The 24974-nt window shown below is 33.3% G+C and overlaps 2 protein-coding genes across 3 annotated transcripts in view; both read left to right on the forward strand.

The window, feature by feature from the left end:
* Window positions 1–12887, forward strand: part of LOC149421634 (macrophage mannose receptor 1-like) — a 90535-nt gene extending 77648 nt beyond the window's left edge. Inside the window, exons 14-17 of the mRNA XM_089634305.1 lie at window positions 6464–6739; window positions 7493–7690; window positions 9709–9963; window positions 12096–12887. Of these exons, the coding sequence (XP_089490431.1) occupies window positions 6464–6739; window positions 7493–7690; window positions 9709–9963; window positions 12096–12277 (911 nt within the window). The 3' untranslated portion in view covers window positions 12278–12887. The remainder of the gene's footprint in view (window positions 1–6463; window positions 6740–7492; window positions 7691–9708; window positions 9964–12095) is intronic.
* A 4320-nt stretch (window positions 12888–17207) lies between these two features.
* LOC149421636 (G protein-coupled receptor dmsr-1-like) overlaps window positions 17208–24974 on the forward strand; it is a 418612-nt gene continuing 410845 nt past the window's right edge. For both annotated transcript variants that reach the window (XM_089634957.1, XM_089634958.1), the window contains exon 1: window positions 17208–17449. The gene's annotated coding sequence lies outside the window, so the exon portion shown is untranslated. The remainder of the gene's footprint in view (window positions 17450–24974) is intronic.

The following is a 24974-nucleotide window of genomic DNA, read 5'->3' on the forward strand; positions in this document are numbered from 1 at the left end:
CGCGCTTATCAACAGAGCGACTCAACTGCTTTACGATTCTGCATTGACCATCGACATTTTCAACGTCTTTTATAAACTATTTTTTGATACATATCACAAAATAATAAAACTGTCCCACATGGCCTTTATATAAACATTTACTTCAAATTTCTAATCTTTTCCGTAATATATTGGTGTATAACTGTTTTATGGAAAACATGAAAGAATATATGATATATTTTCCTTCTTAAGATGTGGTTGGCAAATACCTACACTATATATTATTTTCAATGAATGATTTGAGAAATAACACTAATTCATCAAATAAAATTTACTTGCGCACGGCGCGATTCATTCCCGCGATCCTTGGATTGGTAGCCGAGAACCTTACCCCTCGACCACGGAGGCTGTCAAATCTAGATGGTAGTAGAAATTATCGCAGCTGCAGAAATTTATTTGTACAGTATGTTAAGAGTAATATAAAAGCCTAAATATGTTTGTTCTTTCAACTTGCAAAATAATAATCAAGCAACTCGTATTGTGAAGATTATTTGTGTCGTCTGCGCGAGGCAAGGACTTGTAACATAATAGATTCGCCATGTAGTAGGTCCCTGCAATGCGTAGGAAGCGCCCAGCAGGATCTCCTCGATCCTGCCGTACGCTTGATAAAACCCTTTTTTGACAACAGCAGTGGTGAAAGCGTTGGCTTTCAACAGCCAACAATTCTCCAATTTTAGGGATTACTGATTAATATAATTACCCTTTTTTATTTTTAAATGCATTTTTTTAATGTTTTTTGTAGATATATTAAATGAATAATCATTAAAAAAGAGAAATATTAAATTAAAAATCATATACAATGATAAACATTTAAATATATATATATATATAACACACGTCAAGCACGAAATCCAATTCGTGAAAATGGATTTTGTTTTAAACAGCTATATCTTTCATTTCTATTTGAGATTCTCCATACATTTGCCACCACACTCCAACTTTAATTTTTTTTATCTGAAAATAAAGCCTACTTTTGTAACAAGACTCCATAAACTGAAGTTAATGTAAAAGTTTAACCATTTAGTGATGTTTTATTTGTAAAAAATGTATATATTTTATTAAATATCAATACAAATTGAAAATATTTCCCGAGTAAGCATAAATGCCACACGGAAATTGAACCCGAAGAACAAGCATCATTTCCAAGCTTGTGTCCGTAGCATATTTTTCTTATAATTTTATCTTTATTATTTTCGTAAACGTAAATAATCATTCACACAATAATCAAGACGATCAGCTTAGCTGAACGTGTATTATGAACTGAGGACGGCGCCAACGTGTGAACACTTTTTGGTTGGCCGTAATATCCTTTGATGTGCGCACGAAAACCGACAATATTCAGGTTGATCGGCCACCGTTGGCGGCCATCGCATCCAACCGCCAAGTCGCTCTGCTCAAGTTGGGCCAACGTATACAAAGGGCATTAAATTAAAACCAGTCTATTCGTTTAGCCATTATTCACGTACTGCTTTAAAGCTATAAAATTATTTTTAAAATATTTATCTGTATATTATGGCTGTTAATGATGACAAGCAAACAAATGAAACATATCTATGAAAGTACATTTTGCAGATATCTTGAAACGTTAAACATTTCTAGAAGGATACATTCTCCTTGCTTCATCCAGATTTTTTACAGCCTAAACTCCCCCCTGTGACGTTTTCATTTTCTTCAATGCGCTAATGCGAAACACGTGACAATTCTAACTTATGTAATCCTGATGTGATGATTTGACGATAGTGAGGAAAACCATCAATATTTCTTTAACTTCCCAAAACCGCAATTGTATTCACGCTTTGTTTACTTGGCTATTCTGCTAGATTGATTTCATCACATTACAAATAATTGCAGTGTAATTTACGTAGTTTCCTCGAACAACACGTCGCGGTTTTCCTTAAAAATTAGAATAAATAATGCGCATTTCATGTGATTCATTTCACTGATTCAATAATTTAGGTACTTTATGTAAGTAGGTACTGAAGTCACTCAGTTATTAAATATAATCAGTACCGGATAACCTTACGAATCTTAGCATGTAGTTTCTACGGCAGTTGACACCAAGACGTTCAACGGGTCACACGTTACGGTTTATAGACTCGTCGAAACATGTTTTTATCTGTAAGTCTGCTTGTGCTCTGGAGTACCGTTACATGGGCAGGTTTGTAAAATATAATAAACGTAAGCATTACAATGTATTCTCCTTTCGGTATTATTGTATTGAAATCACACTTTAAAGTATTGTTTTAGAACTGTCCACATTTACTTTTAAAGATTAAAATATGATTTGAAGACAATTTGAAGTCGCACGCCCCGGCAAGGTGAGGGTCCTGGGTTCGTGTCCTCGGTGCGACCTTATCTTTTTCGATTTGTTTTGTTTCAATTTTTCGTGATTGGCTAATACTGTCTTCAATAATTCAATATTACAATTTGAGGCTTTACCAATTAAGTTATTCAAAAAATACATATCAAAAGAAGTGGCTTATGAATAAGGAGGTTAAATATTCCAAGCTGTGGTCGTTACAGTAAGTTATAAAATAATTTGAATTTTAGTTTTTTTCAAAGTGATTTTTTTTTTTAATGTCGGGTTATTCGGATAAATAAAAAATATATTCATATCGGGCTGCGAAAAGTTGCAAAACCATTTATTTCGTGGACGTTATTGGAATGTTTTTCCAAAGATTATTTATATTTATTGTTTGAATTTTGTATAGGAAATACCATAACTATAGGAAATACCAGAATGTGAATAGATAACCTATTATTAGGTTATCTATTCGGGCGATTTTATTACCATTTTTTTTTCTTTTGGAAACAAACAAAAACAAAAAGTTGTAAAGTGACACTAAATAAATATTTTCAAAATTTTACAGAAAATATTATTATCCCGTCGGATATCATTTTGTTTTGAAATAAATGTTTTGCCTTTTTGGGATATTCGTTCACAAAAATTTTAAAAACCTTACAGAACTTTTATTTTTATTTTTAATAAATACAAAGTGATATCTAATTTCAAAGAGGTCTATTATTTACAAATCGTCTTTGAAGTGATTTTTTACAGTATTAGCTCCATGTAAATTTTCAAAATCATAATAAAATGAAGTGAACGTGATATTATTATGTTATTGACACGACTGACCCACTACAGTGAAGGTTCAATGAAGAGTAGTTGATCGTTTGAATATCATGTGAATGGAATGGATATTCTGTAAAATAATATTAACGATGAAATAATTTTTGCCAAAAGATAAGAATTATCACACGGGCTCAGGCGACGAGTTGTTGTCATTTTGTTTGTACAGTTTTTAACATTGTTATTTTTATTATAAGGAAAATTATAAGGAAATACCAGATAAGTGGCACGAAAACAACATAGAAATTTTTGTTGTTCAAATTGGGAGGCGGGTACTGACATCCCGGGAACCGTTTATTAGATAACCAACACCTCTGCCATAGATCACCCCATGTGGTTCGTTACGTTTGGTGACTTAGCAGGGGTGCCCGGGTTCATGCGGTGAGATTTGTCTAGGTCTTGGCGGCGAATGCGTCTACCTACCTACTGCGTGGCGGGTCGGATCGGGAGAGACAGGTTTATGGAGACCATTTGATCTCTCCAGCCGGACTTCCTCGACCCATCGCCTTGCACCGCAGTGGGAGGGATAGATTCATACGTCCATCACTCCTGGACATTTCGACCCCCAGATTCCTACCCACCTCTCAATTTGTTGCATTACTCCGTCACCACTCTCAAATACGCATTTTTCAAAATTACACTTTGTTTCAATCTTATTACTATGAGACAACTATTATGTCAGGGGAGACCAAGATGTGTAGAATTTTTTTAATTTAATATTCCTTTTCGACGAACCTAGTGTAAGTTCGAAATATAAAAATTAATTTTCTTTTTTTATGATATTTTCTAATTAATCACCTTTCATTATAATATTTTTGTCTATTTGTTTTTATTTGTCTACACGTATGTATTTTTAAATAATATGTATTTCATTGTCCTGACGAAGAAGTCATTTGGCTTTGAAACGTGTATTATTGATCACAAAGTGGTGTAAACAAAGTTTTTCATTTATATATAATCAAAATGACGCCACAAAGTAATTTTGCAACTATTGAAGAATTCAAAATATAAGTTCCAAACAATCAGTAAAAATCTTTATGCAAAAAAAAAGTTCAGTATGTAATTTTTTTTTCTTGTTTGTACGATCTCACTTTAGTTTGAAAGTTGAAATTTAAATGTATTCATACATTATTAAAATAACCCAATCTAAGAACCTGACAATCAATTTTGTGCATGTTTTCCAACGTATATAGTTGTTTCTAGTATCAATAAGGTTGAAAGTGTTTTTTTTACGTACACAGAGTTAACTTATATATTATGAATATCTTCAAACTATTCGTAATCCAGTTAAAAATTGGACTGCAGGCCCGTAACCAATGAGTAGATAGGATTCATGTTGGGCTTAAAAAAATGAGAACACCTGTTCATGAAAAATCATTATTTTTTCGCATTTTATCTTTATATTATATCAACAGGGCAAACGAAGATGCATGAACACGTTTTCCGATATATTCGGAAAGTAATAACATTTTATTAGGAAACGGCCCGCTGTCCCGTTTTTAACAGAATTTGATAAATCAGAAAAAAGTTAATTTTCTCCGTGTATTAACCCATTATAGTCCAGATTAATTTTTTGTTGAATCTAGGTATTCCTTTGACATTTTTGGATAACTTAGACTTAATTGAAAATACACATTTTTGTCATTGTTGTTGAAAGTTATTTTTTAAAATAAAATAATGGGTGCTACCATATGGTATCGCTGGGTGGATATGGGTGATATTGGTAAAATTAATGGTTTCAAATGAATAGCGTAATAATCTAAAGTCAACTGTTATCATAATATTGTAACGGCTTAAAAAATAACAATATTATTAATTAATACAACCTGTAATGGTTGTGCGTGCCATTTGAAAAAAAAACAAGGACTACGCTTGCAAATCTAAAACTAAATCTTGCAAAGTTTTGCAAGATTTTCTAGCACATCGACGTGGAACATCAATGTGGTCCACTCAGTGGAATAACAACTTTGGAATAATCGAATGAGGAAAACCTCACAATCCAATATTTAGTTATTGAAGAAAAATATTAGCGATTTTTAAAAAAATATTTGAAACAGAAAAAGATAAAGTCACATGAATACAGGACCCTCGCCTTGCCGGGGCGCCACTCTACTAACTGAGCTAATGGAACCCTATCTTCTTCGGTCATATTTAAATATATCATACTTCGAATAAGAACTACCAGCATTATCTTCATGTTCTAATCGCAAATTTTAATTGCATCCTAGATGCGACCGTATCTTTTTCTGATTTTTCTGTTTCAAATTTTAATTTCAAGAAAAAATTACATGGCTCAACCCTCCTTTGACTTCGTTCGCATTGTCTTCATCCTAAGAATCCCTAAGTTGGGTGGTTGGATAAATATATCTAGTACATTATCAGCCATATCGGTGTTTACATTTATCATGTCAAAAAGCTTTAGATAGTGAAAATACAGGTCTGGAAATAAAAATGTTACATTTACAAAGAATTTTTTTTGTAACGTAAAAGCCGACCGATACCATATGGTATCCTTCCACTTTAGGACCATATTGTGTAAACGCCACAATGTAAATATTGTATAAGAATATTAGTTTTCAACGCATTTTTTCTATAAGAGTTAACAGGTAATTCAAAAAAATATATGCATTTGCAAAATTTATGGAGTGCGATCTCGAGCACATAAAGTTTTATATGAAATCGACTCTCGTTCGTACTTCGCTAGCGTCAAAATTGACCAGTCCGTTGTGTCAAATGTCTTCATACATCTTTAGTGCGCTGATGGGACCAATCACAACATACCTCCCACCAGAAACTTTAAGATGGCGACGAAAAAAGAAACAACACTATTTCGGATACCATTTGATATTCATGGAAAATAATGAGTTAAACGTGCAGTGAAGTAGAGCTACTTTACTCTAATAATATTCGAGGTAGGTACTTGTAGTAAAATGAAGAATGTACATTGAGAAAAATGATTCTATTAAAAAGTGACTGCATGCGAACTTTCTGATAAAATATCCTGAGTCCTTTTTCTAATAGTTATCGTGACGGATAAGTATTTCAGTATCAATATCTGTATTTGTATGAACACGTTTTCGCCGTCCTCATAAAACATTTGCTTTTACTTTGTTAGAAACTCTTTCAAATCATTTGTTTTAGGCCCGCAGTCCCATTTTTAACAGGAAAACGAATAATTTTACCAGGTTCTTAGTAAATTAACAGTATTTCAGATCAGTAAGTATACAGGTTAAAAAAATATTTTCAACAAAGTCTCTTGACACCCGATAAAAAAGAGTTAAAAATTGCTTTCAGCTCCTCAAGTCACCCAAGATGCCATCGCAGTGGTCCCGGTCTTCAGGAGCGACTACAAGTATGACCAGAGGACAAATAGCTTCTACAAGGAGCACACGATTAAGGACTCGTGGAGCCAGGCCATATGGACCTGTCACGCGGAGGGCGCTAAGCTGGCAATTCCGGACACCAAGTTGGAAGCAACGGTGCTGATGGAACAATTCAGCCCCGATACTGTCGATGTTTGGTTGGCCCTTCACGATAAATTTTCAGAAGGAGATTTCGTTACACATTACGGTTTGTATTATTATTACTAGCGGAGATCATTGAAAAATCATGTTTAATTTGTCTCACGTAGGTACAATACAATTATTTAAACATTATATGCCTATGCATGCTTTTATAAACATGTGAAAATAGGTATATAATAATCCAGTGGAACAGTAATCAAAAGTAAAATTTGCATTTAAAATAATATAGAACCCATGCAGAAGAATAGTATTATTTTTATTCTTACATTAACTCCACACAGGAGACCCTAAGGAAATAATTTCATCTCTGGGAATGCTATGTGGATGGTCTTTTTGAGGAGAGGAAGGAGTGAACATGGGTCTTGAAGAAACCCATCTTGTAGGAGGGTGGACAGACAGAGGCCGGCAAATCATTCCACACTCGAGCTGTTGAACTGAAGAGCCAGACGCAGAAGTGACCCGTTCTCATGTAACAAATAATAACACAAAGGACGCGGGTTTCGGCTTTCAGATTATCGGTTCTCAGTGCCTGAGTTCGTCGGCGGCAGTCGGCGCCGAGTTGTGGACACGTAGAACGCGGGTAAAATCTGGGCCACCTGCACGGTAGCCTGACAGCAGTTGTCAGTTTTAAAAAAATGTCAAGCTTTTCAGACGAAGATTTTTTTACTTTTGGAGATACCTTTCTTGAAATATAGAAATAAAACAATTGGAATTCATCCAATTAATCGTAGTTCAAAAAGTCATGGTGAATATCGTCACTTGTTAAGTGAGCTAATATATTTTAAAATTACAATTTTAGGAAAATGCGCAAACGATATCTACATAAATTGGTATCCAAGAGAGCCAAACGATTCTGAAGGAAACGAAGATTGTGTTATCATGAACAAATCAGGGATGTACAATGACATAAGATGCCACTGGAGAATGAGGTATATTTGCGTCAAACCAAATGATGAACCAATCACCCTTTCCTTGGAATGCCAAACTTATGACAAAGGTGAGACATACATATCTACATTGATTATTTAATTATACCAAAGGAAGGTATTTTTCAAAGGCTAATCATTACTTTAAATATTAGAATGAAAGAAACTGAAATGGAAAATATCCGGCTTAAGAAAACATTTTAATTGTGTAACTTTTATAATTCTGAGTGCTTTTTCTGGCCTACTGTGATTTAAGGTGTTAATACCGAGTATTTAATATGGTAATACTTACATTTATTTCTTTTTTACTATAGTCTGTGGTTTGGCAAAACGCTTCAAGCTATATTTTTTAGGAATGTTACTTTTCAGTTCTTTCTTATGGACTAGTCTTCAAAGTACAACATGGTGAAGTAATTTTTGTTTATTAAGGCATTTTTAATACTAAAAACTAAAAAAATAGGTTAAATCGAAAAAAAATTCTTTATAAATCCCATATTAATCAATAGAATTGCAACATTTTACCTCAAAATTTTGAAAACAAATAATCACTTTCACATAAAATTCAATATTTTTAATCAGTTTTACGAATACGTAAATAAATTTTTTATCGTCTCCTGTAAAGTTATCTTTTTGTGGCTTGAAGGGTTTTACCTAACCACGGTCGTTATTATAATGCAATGTATTTACCAAACATTCCATATTTCTTTTCAAAGAACCGACTTAATCTCCTCCCAATCTCTAGTGCAAATGTGTTGACTCTCTTTGATCTTAAAGTCTGGTTTTAACTTAACTTCACTTTTTAGTTAAGTGACGTAAAGTTAAGTTAAAACCAGACATTAAGATTAAAGAGAACCAACTTAATCTCCTCCCAATCTCTATTGCAAATGTGTTGTCTCTCCTTAATCATAATGTCTGGTTTTAACTTAACTTCACTTAACTAAAAATTCATTGTCGCTTTGTTTCCTCATTTTCTTTTTGTTTTACTTACTCACTTATTGTTTTATGTTTACATATTTTTACAGTGTTGTAGTATTATTGTTATTGAACGGTTGGAATTTACTATTTATATGTCTTGTTTTTTTATATATTAATGGTATAATATATATATATATATATATATATATTAGTGAATGGAAGAAATAAAAAAAAATTCCATAATAAATTTCACCTAAAGTATTTCAATACACTCTTATTTGAAGAGAATAGGTCATTAGCCCCGTCCTATGACTTAGACGAGTGTGAGACAGTAGCAATCTATAATTGAACATTAAGGTAGGCGACACATTACACATCATGCCTTGGCCTATTTCATCGTAATCCTCGCCATACACTGCCAACGGGAATAAATGGCGAGCGATATGCTGAAATAGACCAAATTTAGCGCGCTTATAGCGTGGTCTATCACAGGCTTAATGCAAAGGCCCGAAATATTATTACGGTCACCATTGATTTCGTTTGCCATTTTTTTTGGTCTAGCTATAAAAAGCTTGCATTCCCGTGCAAATCTACATGAAAAAAAATAGCTATTCCCAGAATGATGTGTTCGAGCTCTCTGGAAAACAATATAGTCGTTTTATTTTGGTATCGTGGACGTGCAGCCTATAGGTGTAGTAATAGTGCACACACGCTTTCTTTATTTTTTTGGTGCACTGGTCGCCTTACAACCTTTGCACTGCAATCCCCTAATGCGTATTATTAATTTTATCAGTTATAAAAATTTGATTTCATTTAATTTTTTACTTGCTCCGTTTCTCATGCGTTGATCAATAAACATGTGAAAATGAAGCACGTTTATAATCTTACTCTAAAATAATATATTGGTCTTAACCTAACCAAACGATTTTTGGCGTACATTTCAGTACTCCATAACTCAGGGACATCCCTATCATATTGAATAGATTATAATACTCGTTTTAATACTTTTTTCGTATATTAATTATAATAACACATCCAAAAACGAATACAACTAATATTATTTAAGATTTTCACGGCCAAAAGTGTTTCTGTTATTTGTTTTTGGGGTGTTATGCCGTGTTGCGCTAACTCCTTCTTTATATTAATTAATATTATAATTTTTAATAAATTTCAGGCTATATTCACCATAAGCAAACCGATACATGCTACAAGTTCCACAATAAGCCTAGGAGCTGGCATGATGCAACCAGAATCTGTAGAGCAGAGCAAGCTACTCTGGGAGATATTAACAGCGATATAGAGGCGGATATTTACATGGCTGAATTCGAAAAGTTTCCTGAAAGTTCACTCAAAGGGAACTTCAATAAGGCACATATTCACGTGGATTTCAGTGATTTGGTCATTCCGGGGGTGTTCGCCAATATTAGAAGTAAGTATTGCATCATTTCTTAGGGATAACCGTTTTTTCAAAAACTCACAGGAAAAAGGTAATTGATAGAATTTATTTAAGCAAAGTTGAATAAAGTTATCATGAACCTTTGGTAAAGTGAGGGAGCGAAGAATACAGCTTAAAAAACTCTTTGGAAAACTCTGAAGGATATTCGGTAAGATTTTGTTAGAAATAAAAACTTCAGTGGAAAGGCACAGGCCACAATAGATGAAATTTTGAATCAGGTCAATAATAAGTAAGGCTTCGTTTGTATTATGGGACCATTTACTACCAATAACTACTAGTTAACATTCATTATTGCTATAATATCAAAATTTTACGACTTATTTGATTTTATGAAACAGCAAAAACTCTTTTTTTTTTAAAAAGGTTATGTTTATTGCAAAAAATAATATTATAAATAACGAAATGTAACCATGAACATATTAGTTCATATTCGTAAGATATTACATTGACTAACTCAATATACAATAAAAAATACTGTACACTGATAATTTTTTTTTGATGTTGTAGTAAGTCAGTTTGGGTAAATGATTCTATGGAGCAATTTCGTTAATCCTTAATTTGGCAAAGATATGAAATTTTAATGATCGGACTGTTTAATTGGGTTTCTGGGTCAAAAATAAGTAGAGGAATAATAGAAAAAATCTGGCATTTTCAGAAAAAAATCAATGCTTATCACTTACCACAGTGAACAGAGCCGAAATTTCGTAATACAACATCTATGTTCAAATGTTCACCACGGTGAACAATACCGAATATATATTAGATATAAATGAAAAATTGTTAACAATACGCCGTTATCCAAATTTATTACTAATAATTACAAAAATGCGAATGTATCATCTTTTATTTTAAATTTTTATTCAAACAACGATTTCTCGTCATTTTCGAATAAAATCATAGATCATACTAGAAATCCCATCTCTTACGTAATTTAGAAACCACACTCCTTCGGATTATCCTTCATCATATACTGTTTCTTATTCCCTGTTTTTCTTTCTTTATACTGGATCATCATTTGATCAATGATAAATTCATTCGCTGCAGGCCGTTCATTCTATTTTTTCCTAGGATTGGTCTTAATTTGTAATATCTATCAAAATCATCTAAATTATTATCGGTAAAGAGATTACGAATTTGTTGATAAGGATGTAACGACCATATATCCGCCCTTTGAATATAACAAAATCAATGACTCCAGTAGTCGAGGTATGGAGGCATTTCAACAATTCCCATAATAATATGGATGGCTAGATTATCACGAAACTCGTGTTCAATCGATTAAATTGATTTTCCAATGCGTTTAACGGAGTAAAAATGTATCTGTCCTGTTATATGTGCTATTATTAAGGGAGAAAAATACTTTAAATAACAATCAAGAGGAAAATCTTAATCGGGAATATCAATTGAATTTTACCTGCTCTGTGGCAAAATTCTGTCATAATCCCTTTTCCTTTTGTAATTCAGCTCAAACTTGTTAATTTTCTTTGATCTTTTGGAATCCGAAGCAATCTGCTTCCTAGACCTTTTTTGATGATGATATAAATGATTCTAGTGTCTTAGCCTGAAAAGAGAATGATGGAAGTGATGGTTAAGATGACAATGTAGGAATACTATCATAATTGTAGTAAGTTGAACGTCTTGATGGCTTGATTTTTTGGCTCGTCCTGAACTTCATAATGTTCAGTATGATCATATGGAGCACCATCAGAGTCGGAACTGCTGAGTAGGTGAAGACGTTCCGCAAAATAGTCAAAAAAATGTGAATCGAAAGAAAAGTTAGCCGAAGAGATAGGTCCATGCAATTTATTTTCATTGTCAGCCTCGGAAATATCCTCTCGGTAAAAAAGTTAATATTTTTGCGGCCCGACCTGTCATAATATCCAATTGGAAAATATTAAACTAAGCATCACATTGTACCACATTTGGCAATGTTGACTACAGTGAACAACTTTATAAGTGTTTACAAACTCAAAAAATCACATGAAGAAATGTAAAATTATTTCGCAATCTAAAATTAGATTTCTTCTTTTGAGCTAGGCACCACATCTCACCTGGTTTTGTATGTCATAGGCATTTCAATAAAGTATACGAATGAAATATTTCAGATCAGCCCTTGGACAAGAGCGGCTATGTCGAGTGGGCTGCTAATCAACCTCCCAATGGTAGCAATGAACACTGTGGCAGCATGGACAGGGACGGAAAACTAAACGTCTTGAGCTGTACCGACAAGGCTATGTTTATCTGTGAAATGAAACTTCCCGAAAAGAAGAAGAATAATAAGGGATAAATCTTTTTTTCAGTGATAAAATAAGGAACATGTTGATTAAACTTCAATAAGAAATGATGACATAATGATGGAGTGAAAACATAAGTCACGTGGGGTAACCGATCGCGTGGGTAGGCGACATGTTTGCAACAAATCTTCACCTGCGCTTATTCCTCAATAATTCTGTAGCAGTTCGGGTCACTTTAAAATAGGTCGTGTATATACACAATGTAAAAAAATAAAATTGACGGGTACATAATTACTTTTTTTCATGGTTTCCTTGTTGGTGTCGCCTTTGTTACCGATGGATGCTATTGTGTCCGAACGGTGTGGTCTATGATATTTTTTGGTAAAATAATGTTAGTTTTACTAGAAGAGCCAATTATCTTACAGATAATAGTTAAATGAAGTAATTGTGCGAGGGTACGCACGCTGTTATATGGGTGCCTACATTTAACACTAGAGCATAAAATCAATAATAAATATCCACAGCATTTTAATACAACGAAAAAAAAGCGTACGGTTACCCCACGTGACCTTACCAAGACATTTTAAATTCAAAAAAGTTTGAGGCAGTTGAAATATGGTATAACTTTTCATTTCGCAATAAATAAATTTATTCAAAATCAAATTGACAGTTTCATTCTTTCTTTATTAAATAAAATAATAATATAATACTGATAATAAATAAATATAAATTTAAATGTTCGTTTGGTAAAATTTGAGATTTTTACAGTCAAAGGTTTTATGGTGATTTGTTTTAGGGTATTATGCCGCGTTGCGCTACCTCATTATTTTCGGACAGCGTTGCAGTGTTCATCATCAGTGGAGATGTATAAGATGCGATACCGTGTTGCCAGCTCCAACTCTCTAAGAGCTGACATTAACATATAATTTTAAAGTGGTTTTCTGCGTTTTTTTCTGGTGTAGCCATCAATTACCGGATGCCAAGAACTACTGAGCTTAGCTCCATCGTCTGTATTAATTCGTACTAGAGTTTTATGCATTTCAATGGCCTCCGTAATCAGCCGTGCTCTATATATTTTGGGTCTCCCCAGGACTTCAGGAACAAATCCAAAGTAATGCCCAGTTTCAATTAAATGTTAAGCAATTGCCGATTTGTCAGGGTGGTTGAGTTTACATACATAGACCTTGTCACATCCGAAACAGCTGAGTTTGTAAACTCAGTTTCTGTTTCCAGAGGACTTACTAAGGCCTGCAAAAACCAAGTTTCATCTGGAAACAGATGGAGTTTACAAACTCAGCTGTTCCGGATGTGAATTAAAAATTAATTAATAAAAAAAAATTAATTCTGAAAAAAAAAACATAAAAAAGTCACCGAAACCCAACATTTAATTCAATTTTTGTAATACAAATAATGTCAGGAATCACAAGTTAAAGTGTGTCAAGTACGTCCTTTAACACCTGTATACTATGCACGTAGAACACAATAAAGGTGTTCATATTTAATAACCCCAGAGCTCGACGCCCAACTGCTTTTTCCAATTCCAATTTCCAATTGGCTGACCAATTCCAAAACATATTTTTTTATGTGAATATCGCACAAGAGACCCAACTGTTCCCAACCGTCCGGAGTGAGTTAGATTATGGCATCACAATTGGGGTAAATTATGAGGAATGTGGTTGGGAGAGGATGAAGTTCATGAAGAGGAAGCTGGGGAAGTACCTGGCTATTCACACTTAAAAATGACGGATGTTGGTACGGTTGACTTAGCTCAGTGGGCAGAGCAATGTGCCGAAAAGTCCTAGTTTCGATTCCCAGATTGGATCGAAACGTTTGCTGTCTTTTCCGTTTCACGTTTTTCGTTTGAGAGTGGTTTTTTTGCCTTAAACTCGAACTTAACAATTTGAGGTTTCTAGGTTTTTTCCGATATGAAAATCTTATCTTCTATCGGCGTATTTCTTCAGCGGTTAGATCCTATTTCTGCTGCCTGCTCAGATCACAGTGCATTTGTGTAAAAACGCACAGTTCCAACTGATCCCAACCGTCTAGAGCAGGGGTCTCCAAACTTTTCAGCCGGAGGGCCACATTGACTACTCCAGTGAGTTCGGAGGGCCAAAACCGTTTTAATTTCTAGACACCCATATTTTCTGTCCTAGGGTGGGAGGGGGGGGTAGACAATAGAATTTTCAGGGATGAAAATATAGCTTTAGATAACGTAGCTTTGAAGATATTTTTTGATACTCGTTTCTCAGACCTTGATATCATTGCGAATCAAATAAAGATTTTTCAAAAAAATCCTCTTGACATATTCGCGCGATACTTGTGGCGGCATGTATTGGTGCCAAGTACCTCGCCAACGAGCATATTTATTTATTCGCACGAAAAAATTCGCGGAGTTTTCGCCCCTTCTGAGCAAGGTCTTTGCCATTAGCTGTCACGGGTCCTTGATGACACTGGTCATTAGAAGTCGCGGGCCGGATGGAAGACACTGGCGGGCCGGATACGGCCCGCGGGCCGTAGTTTGGAGACCCCTGGTCTAGAGCAAGTAACGCTATGACATCCCCAATTGGGGATGTTATGAGGCTAAAGGTAGTGGGGAGGGAAAGAGGTGTTGAAGAGGAAGATGAGGAAATACCTGTCTATTTAGATCTCTTCACTAAACACGGCTAAAGCTATTTCCAGCAGAGTTTCGTTCCTGAATACCTGGGCAAGACTGAGAGTATATTCCATTCTTTCACGACGTGCCACAAATACACTATATAACATTTTAAATTAATGAAATTTAAAATAATTAAAATTAATCAAATAAAATTTGCTTCCGGATTGCTTATCAAGAGCCTTACGTGGAACTTAGACCACGGGGAATGTTATTGTTTCTGGCTTTCACCCTTCAAGGGGGTTGATCATTTCAAAGTCTGGAGCGAGGGAAGGTGAATTTATCTATCAAACAAACCCTTATTCGAATTGATTTGCGGTCCAATTTAAAAACCTTGTAAGGGATACATTTTTTATTCATTACATATTTTGTTGTTCCGTAGTTAACATGTCATAATTTTTTGTCAAAGTTAGTATCAAAAAAATTCATGTAAGCCCGTCGTTCCATTGGTTCGGTAAGGGTAAGGAATCGACGTAAACCGAAGAACCTGCGCAGAAAAAGTTCCTAACGGTTTGTTTTTAATCCTTACAGCTAACGGCGATGCTTTTCTATACACATAAAATTTTTCGAGTGCTTGATTTATATTTTTCTCGCTTTTGTGTAAAAGTGCGAACAAGGTCAAAGGTTTTTCACTTCAAATACGAGAAATATTATTTGTTTGTCAACAATTTTTCTATAATAATCACCCCGAAAGCTGAGTCTGGTTAAATATCTATTTTTGACATTAGCACGTAAAGAAAAACCAGTAGTCTTAGTGTGGGGTTTCGGGAAAGATTAGTAAGATAATTTATGACTACGCCCTCCGTGGTGGAGAAGTTAGCTCTTTGACTGTTTGTTCGAAACATTTTATACAGGCATAGTAAAACAGATACTTACGAAATAACATTCTTCATTCGTTTAAAAAAAACATTGTATTTGGTAAATTTTATCTCGTTCAAGAGTTGAACATGTTTTTATTTTCCGACTTTATGTCCGGGTTAAATCTTCCCCACAGGAAAAACTAAACCCTTCAACACACTTTTCCACAAATGATAATCTAGTCAATCCACATTATGCAAGTGCATTATATAAGCAAAATAAATACAAAAATAACACGTCAACTCAACAGAGATCAAATGGGAAAATAATTCACCAACTCCTAACAGGGCATAAATCCTACTGATCCCTCAACTTAAATATTTCAAAAATCTTTCGTAATCCTATATGTATTTAAATGACTGATTTTTGCATCTTTATATATAAATTTTGTTGATAGATCTAATACGTCTAAATTTTTAATGAGAGAGCTAGGTATAATGCCAGTAGCCAAAATAACAAATGGTAATATTTTTATAGTCTGAGAATGCCAAATTCTTTTTATCTCACTTCCTAATTATTATTTAATATTTTCTTATTTTTCCATTAACAGATTTCTGAATATAACAGAAATTTGGAATAGCGACATTATTACTTTCATTATTATTAGGGACCACAGAAACGAAACGATACTTGAAATAGCTTAAGATATATTTAGGGAACAGTGTAAATCGCAAAACCTTATTCTATCCCTATTTGCTTTTTTGCGCCAGTCATATCTACCCGGAACCAGTGGGACTATGACTTCATCAGACTGTGGAGTAATGTGATGCTGAAGGAAGTGGATGTCAAGGAGAAAGGAAGAAAAAAGTTAGGAAGTATTGACTATTCAGATTTTGTCAACAAACACGCTTAAAACGGTTTCAATCAAAGTTTCTATTCCGAGTCGTAGTATTGCATCAGGGCAATACTAAATGTAGGTATATAACATCCTGGATTAATTTATACCAAATAAAAAACTTTTTTTCCAGTGCCGGGAATTTAGCCTGTGATCTTTGAGTTCTGAGGCTACGAGCATAACGCTCGTGGAGGACGTTTTGTCCTTTCATTTCTTCACATTTTTTCAACCTCACAACATTCCTTAAATAGGCACGGACGTAGTTTCACTGGCTTTGGGCAATTTGATATTTTGTGCGGTATTACTTAAAAAATATATATATACGAAAACAGTAATTAAATAGTATGAAGATAATATATTCAGTTTGTCTTTTAAGTGTGAGAAAAACCAGCTTTCAAAATTTATTTTACTATAACTTATGCCATGCCCACTTACAATGTAAATAAGATAAGTAATTTAGGGCAAAGACTGGATAATTCAACCGAATAGATAATAAAGACACTCTGCATAAGTAATCCCATCGAACGAAATAGGTTTTTCCTAAGCGCCAACTCCAACAGGCTGTATGGGAAAAGAGAAGCGACTAGACCCGTAGAACTCCATACAGATTCAGTACCGCGTCAGCCTTGCTGACGAGAAGACGTCTGCCGGCCGGATACCGCTGATAATTTTCATTTTCTATCGCGACAATATTACGTTCCAACTTTTCAGAAAAGTTTTCCCAAACGAATTTTCATTTATAAATTATGTGACCAGTTTCCAAACACTTTTATAATTTATTTTACATAAACAAAAACTGAAAACATTAGGACTGTTAAATTATATTTATTATTGTGTGAGTGGACTAAGGAGTGAAATAAACTGTTGTCAATTATTTCGGTAAGTATTTTTTTTAATATGCTGCCAATGATAAATGATTTTATTACCTTTTTTAGTTTGCTTGTCGACAACTATTAATTTGTTTTATAGTCTATTTATCTAAGGTTATCAGAAAAAATACGTTAACAACTTGTCGCCTACGACATTGTTACGCAAATCGTGTGATTATTTAATGTTTTAACGAAACCACGAAGAGGCCAAATATTGCGGATAATTTTTGAACCCGAACGAGTTCTGCAAATGTTTAATGTCAATAATATGATATTCGGTCGTGATAAAAATGATTATGTTTTTGGCTTCCGCTAAACATGCATCAGACTATTATGTTATGAAGTTTTTCGCACCCGAAAGAATGTCCCTTCAAAATAAAGAATATAAAACAAACATTTTTACATAGTTCTTTACAATTATATTTATACACTTATCACAACGAATATTTTGTTATGATATCTGTAACTTTTGATTTTTGTTGTTTTATTTTTAAACGAAAACAATACTGCTTCGTATTATTATAATATTATTAGATAGATTAGTATGTGTGATATAAAATCACGAACGGTGAGTTCTGGTGTCAGGAAATTGATACAACCCTTTTGCTTGAAATATTTACGTTAAAGCAACCATTTACATAATGATGCCTGTACGTATACCGCTCAATTTTGAAAAAAAATATTTCGGTAGAAAATTGAAATCCGTGGAAAGAAAAATTTTGGTTGAAGACGCGTTTCAAAGCGTATGAAGTATTTATATTTGATTAATATCCCTTTTCATAAGTTTATTTTGTTAATTTTTAGACAAAATATTTATCTATTTAATCGATGCACGCATTGTGTTCCTGAAGTAGTAAGCAGATAAACATAATTATAAACATATATTATGTGTCATTTGCGTCTTCTATTCATCTTCTTCAATAAACAAACACGAAAAATAACCATCACAAAATTTACACCGATTTCCATCCATTAAATAAACCTAGCGAGTACTTATTATTTTGTATGTGAATACACAAGAGTCCCAACTGCTCTGGGTCAGTGGGACAATAGCATCTAGCTTCCCCTATCGGGGTATGTTTTGAGACTGAAGGTTGTGCAGAAGATATGACGGATATGAAGGTTGAGAAGTACGTAGCTATTCAGACCTGATCACTAAACATATTTTTTGTGAGTACCGTTTGAGACTATGACATCCGCAATTGAGGTATGTTAAGCTGTAGGTAGTGGGGATGGGAAGAATGTTGTTAGGCTGAAGGTATTGGGGATGGGAAAATGTGGACAAGTGGAAGATGGAGAAGTACCTTAATATTTGAAATGATTTAATTTTGCCACGCCGGGCTTCGAACGTCTTCTGAATTCGAGACCAAGGAACCTAACCTCTCAGCCACTAAGAGGTTGTCTGACCATATGTTATGGGATGGGTTGTCTTTATACCAAAAATAAAACCCTTGCAAAGCGGCAGTTACAATGACAACATAAAACAATAAATCTAGAATAAATGGGGCAAAAATAATATCTCGTTTGCTTTAAGTGATATTCTGTTAGGTTAATACTTCTAAAAAATGGCAATAATTCTCCTTATAATATATCCTTACAACAAATGGGACGAAAATAATATATTTTATTATATAATTTAATGTTCCGTGTATCAAAACGATCGATGTATATTTACTTGCCATGGCAACGACACAAGAGCAAAAACAAAAGGGAGGCTTTTGGTACCAAAATATGCAACAACCTTTGCTATTCCATATTTATATGCCATACGCATACAACAAACTATCCCAACAGACCATAGCAATAACCAATATGTATTATTTTAACAAAAACATCACTGAAGGCTAAGGAGAAAAGATCACATGAAATAGAACTTGTTATTATTTATGCATTGCTGGTAGTATTTTCGCTTTATATTATTTTATTTCTCTTTTATATTATCTAATCATCGCCTTTTTAACTACACGTCCAAAAATGTACTCTTTTATATTATCTAATCATCGCCTTTTTAACTACACGTCCAAAAATGTACTCTTTTATATTATCTAATCATCGCCTTTTTAACACACGTCCAAAAATGTACTCTTTTATATTATCTAATCATCGCCTTTTTAACCACACGTCCAAAAATGTACTCTTTTTTTACTTCTCTTACACACTTCATATTTTATTAGTTCGTATCATAGACATATGAATATTAGTAGACCTGCCCTAAGTGATTAAAAGCGTATTATCCCCACTCCCCATACCGGTTCCATTGGAGCCGGCTGTGCTCGCGTATGGCCTAAAGTGAAATTTGAAAACGTGACGTCATCATTCTTGTGCGAACTATGGTCGAGGCATCATCGGTTCATTTTACGAAATAACACGGCAAAATGTTGACTTGTACTATGAAAACTTGTAAAAATAGATTTGAAAAAGAGAATAAACCCAATTGTCGTATTACATTCCATATATAAGCATTATTTTACTTTATTTTAAGCATATTCACATCGTATAATATAGATCAGTTTTAGAAACATATACTATCACATCGAGAAACGTCTGGACCCGAAACACAAAGCTGGTTGGTTGCTGGGAAGTAAATTATGAACATTTATAAAAGTGTCTTAACTAAATACTTAAAAAATGTCTTAAACATGTAAAAATGTCTATTCATTCAAAAGCAGATTTTACTTTTAAGAAGTAAATGGTGATATTATAATGCGAGATGCCTATTTACTGTCAGATTGATTTATCGACGAATCACAGTCAGCCTTACTCCCTTCGTTCTTCAACAGTTGATTTTACCCCTCGCCATTATCTTCTCGTCTATTAATTCCTATGTCTGTGGTTCGTATCCTTCCATTATCTCAATTATTCATTGGCGAAGGTGGGTAATGTAAAGCGTATAATTAAATAATAAAGAAAATAAATTATTGTACCTACTTGGTTTCTTTTGCATTAAAATGTAAAAAAATATACTAGGCGTTGAACTGAAGTGATTGTTTTAAATTTGTGATACCATTTTACTTACATTTTAAAAATCTCTTTTTTCCGTCACGGAAATGACGAACTGAAAATACTTATTGACCTATATATGTTATATATAAAAATCCCTGTATTTTTCATATCACTAAAGCTCACCATTCAAGTGTTTTTACTGTTTTGGCAAACAGATTATATCCTGTAAGTATTTAAGCCGCGTTTTGTACATACGGTTTTAAAAATTACTTTTAAATACCTACTTAGATCTAACAATTTTATGTATACAAAATACCGATGTAAATTGAAAGTACAGTTAAAAACATGTATAAGAAATCGTTATTCAATTTAGAAAAAAATGATTTTAATTTTTTTTTTTTAAAGAAAGACAAACATTCCCGGCTTACGAATAACCTGACAATATTTGAAAATCTCCTACTACCACCAAAGTAAGCTGAAAATGTTGCTTGTGTTGTGATGGAGGACTTAGCCAGCCGAGGAATTGAACACACTACGCCTGGGTGGGACCCAAACGCGATGTCAACTCGGCCACCGACCGGTCGATCTATTTATGTAATTTCTAAGGTGTGGTTATTATTACATGTGTGAGCTGTTTCGCCTTCCGAAGGCCTTCAGTTCGATAATTCGATTCCTTCTGGAGGCATTATCGAACTGAACTGAACTATCACGCGTATTAATAATTACATGGCAGAACTCGTTTATAAATTGAATAATAATATTATTAAATTTGAATACATGAAATCGCTCATAAGGTTCTTGTAAAAAGTTTTCCGAAATGGATTGGAGCCATTTTATCAGTTCTTTATATTAAGTTTAGTCTAAAAGTATTCAAAAGTGATGATTTCATCAGATTTATGTTGTATTTTATTTTCTCAGGATTTCATTCGTTTGAACTGTAGATACGCCAAATAAACAACAGATTCATATTAAATTTAAAATCGTGTGTAAAAAGTTTTGATGACCTGGGAATTTATAAAAATCTATGCTAATCAAAATCATACACGTCATTAGCTTAAGTTACGGAGTTCGTAATAATTTGAAGGTCGCAAATAATAATTGTCACGCGTTTAAAGTTTTAAAATATAAGACAACGGTACCAACGCTCTCAAATTACACGTCAAAAATAGACCATTAATTTTTGTAGACAAAACTTTATTTTTTATATATTGAAAGTATAATATTCCCAGTCAAGCAGATCAAGCTCACAATACAATATTTAAAATAGGATTCCATAGAATGATTGAACCAATTTGTTTTTTTTTTTTAATAGAAGCGGTGGTTTTCGGATAGTCTATCAATTTTCATAACTGTATGGAACTCATTTTGAAAATTATTTTAAAAATAAAAACATGCCAACAAAATGATCTAAGAACCAATACCATCCAAATTGAAGTAAATACCTACAAGGTGTCGTGATTTATGCAGCCAAATTACCCAGATAAATCAGTGGATGTTCAAAAATGATGTGCATGGCTTTAAATTTAATTTTTAGAACTACAGTTTTATTTTATTTTGTATTTTATATTATTTGGTTTTACGCCCAGCCGGGCTTTTACATGGCTTTTTATAACAGAATATACGCAGTGAGCTTTCGAATATTAAGTTTTTAAAACATGAAATAACGTTAAACTGAATATGAAACAATATTAGTAAAAACAAGTAACAGTAACATAAAATAATACAGAAAGTAGAACAATACTACACATTACTTAATATAATACTTAATTCTATACATGGATTCAGTAAATATATCAATAGTACCCCCAAAGTCGTTGCCTAGATCATGCATCCTATTGTTTAGTGATTGTGTCTGATAGTTGGTTGTTTATGTATTGCAGAAGAATGTAACATTTTTTCGTGTTTTCCTAGTCGGCACGTAAAATTTAATAATGGAAACAATATCAGGGCTGTCAATTCAGTTGTTAATGACTCTGACATAATTGATAATAATAAATAGCATGAGTTAGAAGTGAACCAAAATTCTTACCAAAAACTTACATACGAGCATTGTAAAATCACATAAATTCAATTTATTAATTAATGTACGCCTCTATTGGGGGGTAGATATAACTAGAAAGGTGTTGAAAAAGATTAAGGTTACAGTTAGACCGTCCATTATTTATTTTCGTCCGTGGTTTAAGGGTATAGTGGTTAGTGTTTAGAATTCTCTTACATGAATAATCACATTCCTTCCGCATTTTGGCTCTGCGGAACAGGGGAGCAATTAGGTACAATAAAATCAAATTAATGAAAGTGGGCAGATTAAGGAATAAGCCTATTCATTAGTCATTTTTACAATTATTTTTAGTGGTTTCATTTATCACAATGCCAATAGTAAACTTCACTTGTGAAACATAATGAAATGTCACAAAGCAACGTGATTTATTGTCACTATACTAATGTAATGTTGCACCTCTGAGTATAGTATTATGTATAATACAGAAAGTTAACCGTAGTTAACATGGCAAGTTAATTGACGGGCGGCGAATTGGGTATATTGTAAGATTTTAAAAAATATCATAGACGTAGTAAAAGCCATATTACAGTAGACTTCGCGTAATGTTGATTACCCCGACTTGACAGTTCGCTACAGTCGCAGCGCTAATCCGCTCTGGTGGAATAAAAATGTACTTTCAAAAACGGCTACAATCTTAACAAAAATGAACAGTCACCGAAAACACAACCAAATTTACAGACCTACGAGATGCAAAGTGGTCGAGTCAAATCAGGACTTCGATACGCTCAGTCAAAATCGAATTAGTTCTGAGAATCTAGTAAAGTTAAGTGCGGCTAATGTATAGTACCTACGCTTTATAACCAAGGCCGGCCCTGAGCCAAGCGGCACCTAGCGCTAGTAAAAACGTCAAGGTTTTAGATATAAAGCACTCCAAAGGGTAGTTAGAACTAAAATACTGTTTTATTTTTATTTGTGGAGTTCTACTATTGTATGTACACAAAATATTATGCCCACAGAACATTGACACAATATTTGTATAATTTTACCTACATATTTGAAACCCATACACTTTTGTACACATCCGCTTTTGTTGTATTTTTCACCCTTTCAGACATCTCGTCATTCATTTTAAAACTTGTTCTTATTATTAAGTTTAAATTCTATATTTTTTTCGTAATTGTATGTGAAAGAGATTAACATAATTATCAATGCAGTCGAAGGTTTTGCCACTGTAGATAATGTGGATTTTAAAGTAGTTATGTTCTCGTTTCATAGTTCTTATTTTGGCAACCTCACACTCAAATAATTCATTTATTAAATTATTTTTGCATTGAAGAATTGAACCATACAATTCATAATTTTATGAATACATTTTGAACATCTGCTTTCTTTAGAATATTTTTCAATGCCATAATTATATATTTTATGTTAATATGTTCCGATAAAAAAAGAAACTGCGCGCTGCCGTTCCCTTGCTTATTCTCTCAGTCTAAAGGTTGAAATTGAATGCAAGAAGAAATAAGAGTGAAATAAAAATATGATGTTATTATTCAGACATATAACGAGTTACGATTAAAAAATCTAGCTGTTTCGCCTTTTTCACAGAAATTAATTATATTACACGTATATTTATTTGTTTATTGATGGTACTTAACTACTGCAGAGTCGCAAAAGAGAATAAAAAAACAACTGTCACTTTTCGTGTGTCTGCATCAACATGTTCAAAATCATATTGTGTAACTGTGCATTCTCTTTTATCCTAATCTTACCTAACCTAACTCAAAACCGTTAATCTTTATGTCATTTTTCCCAATTAGCCAAACGTTTTCTCCCTTGTGTTTGGTTAGGTGAGGTTGGTTTAGGTTAGGTTATGTTAGGTTTGGTTAGGTTAGGTTATTTGAATAATCTTATAGAAATCGTTGTATCTACATCGTGGTCAAAAATATTATGTAAACGGGTTTAGAAGAAAAAAACACGGCGTTACATATTTAAACACAAAATTTAATCACAGAATAATAAAAATGTGGACTTAAATGAAACCAAAGACTTCGACCGCAATTTTAGATAAATTTGTGAATTTTGTGTTAATTATTTTTGTGTAAAACGATCAAAAGTCACTATAATGTTTATAATGCATTTGAAATTTTGTTTTTCACTATTAATTATTTCAGTTCAGTTTTTATTGGATGAAACGTAAGGTGAGCCATTGTTTAAACTTTTTATACTTGCAGTAATTTTTTTTCGTATTTAAAAAATTATATGTTTTCTTAAAATAATACAATGTAATGAGCGTATTTTATCACCTTTCAAAAACAGTTTTTTTTTGTTTTTGAATCCGTTCAGAAATGTTCAATTTATTTGGATTTTATTGCAACTCGGGAATACACACAAATTCCTTGCCATTTGACAGCATCGTTAAGAAACATAACATACAATATGGCAGAGGCCTGAGGGTTAATACAAACTATTTCAATTGGCACACTGTAAAAATATAGTCGTCGATCGTCAACGTAGCAACGCGATAAAATATCAGATTACTTCGTTATTTTTGGGACATGCGTTGTATCTGTATAGAATTGAACTAAACTACAAA

Source organism: Hesperophylax consimilis, chromosome 8, assembly GCF_061612785.1.
Source record: "Hesperophylax consimilis isolate HC1 chromosome 8, BYU_Hcon_1.0, whole genome shotgun sequence".
Classification (NCBI taxonomy): domain Eukaryota; kingdom Metazoa; phylum Arthropoda; class Insecta; order Trichoptera; family Limnephilidae; genus Hesperophylax; species Hesperophylax consimilis.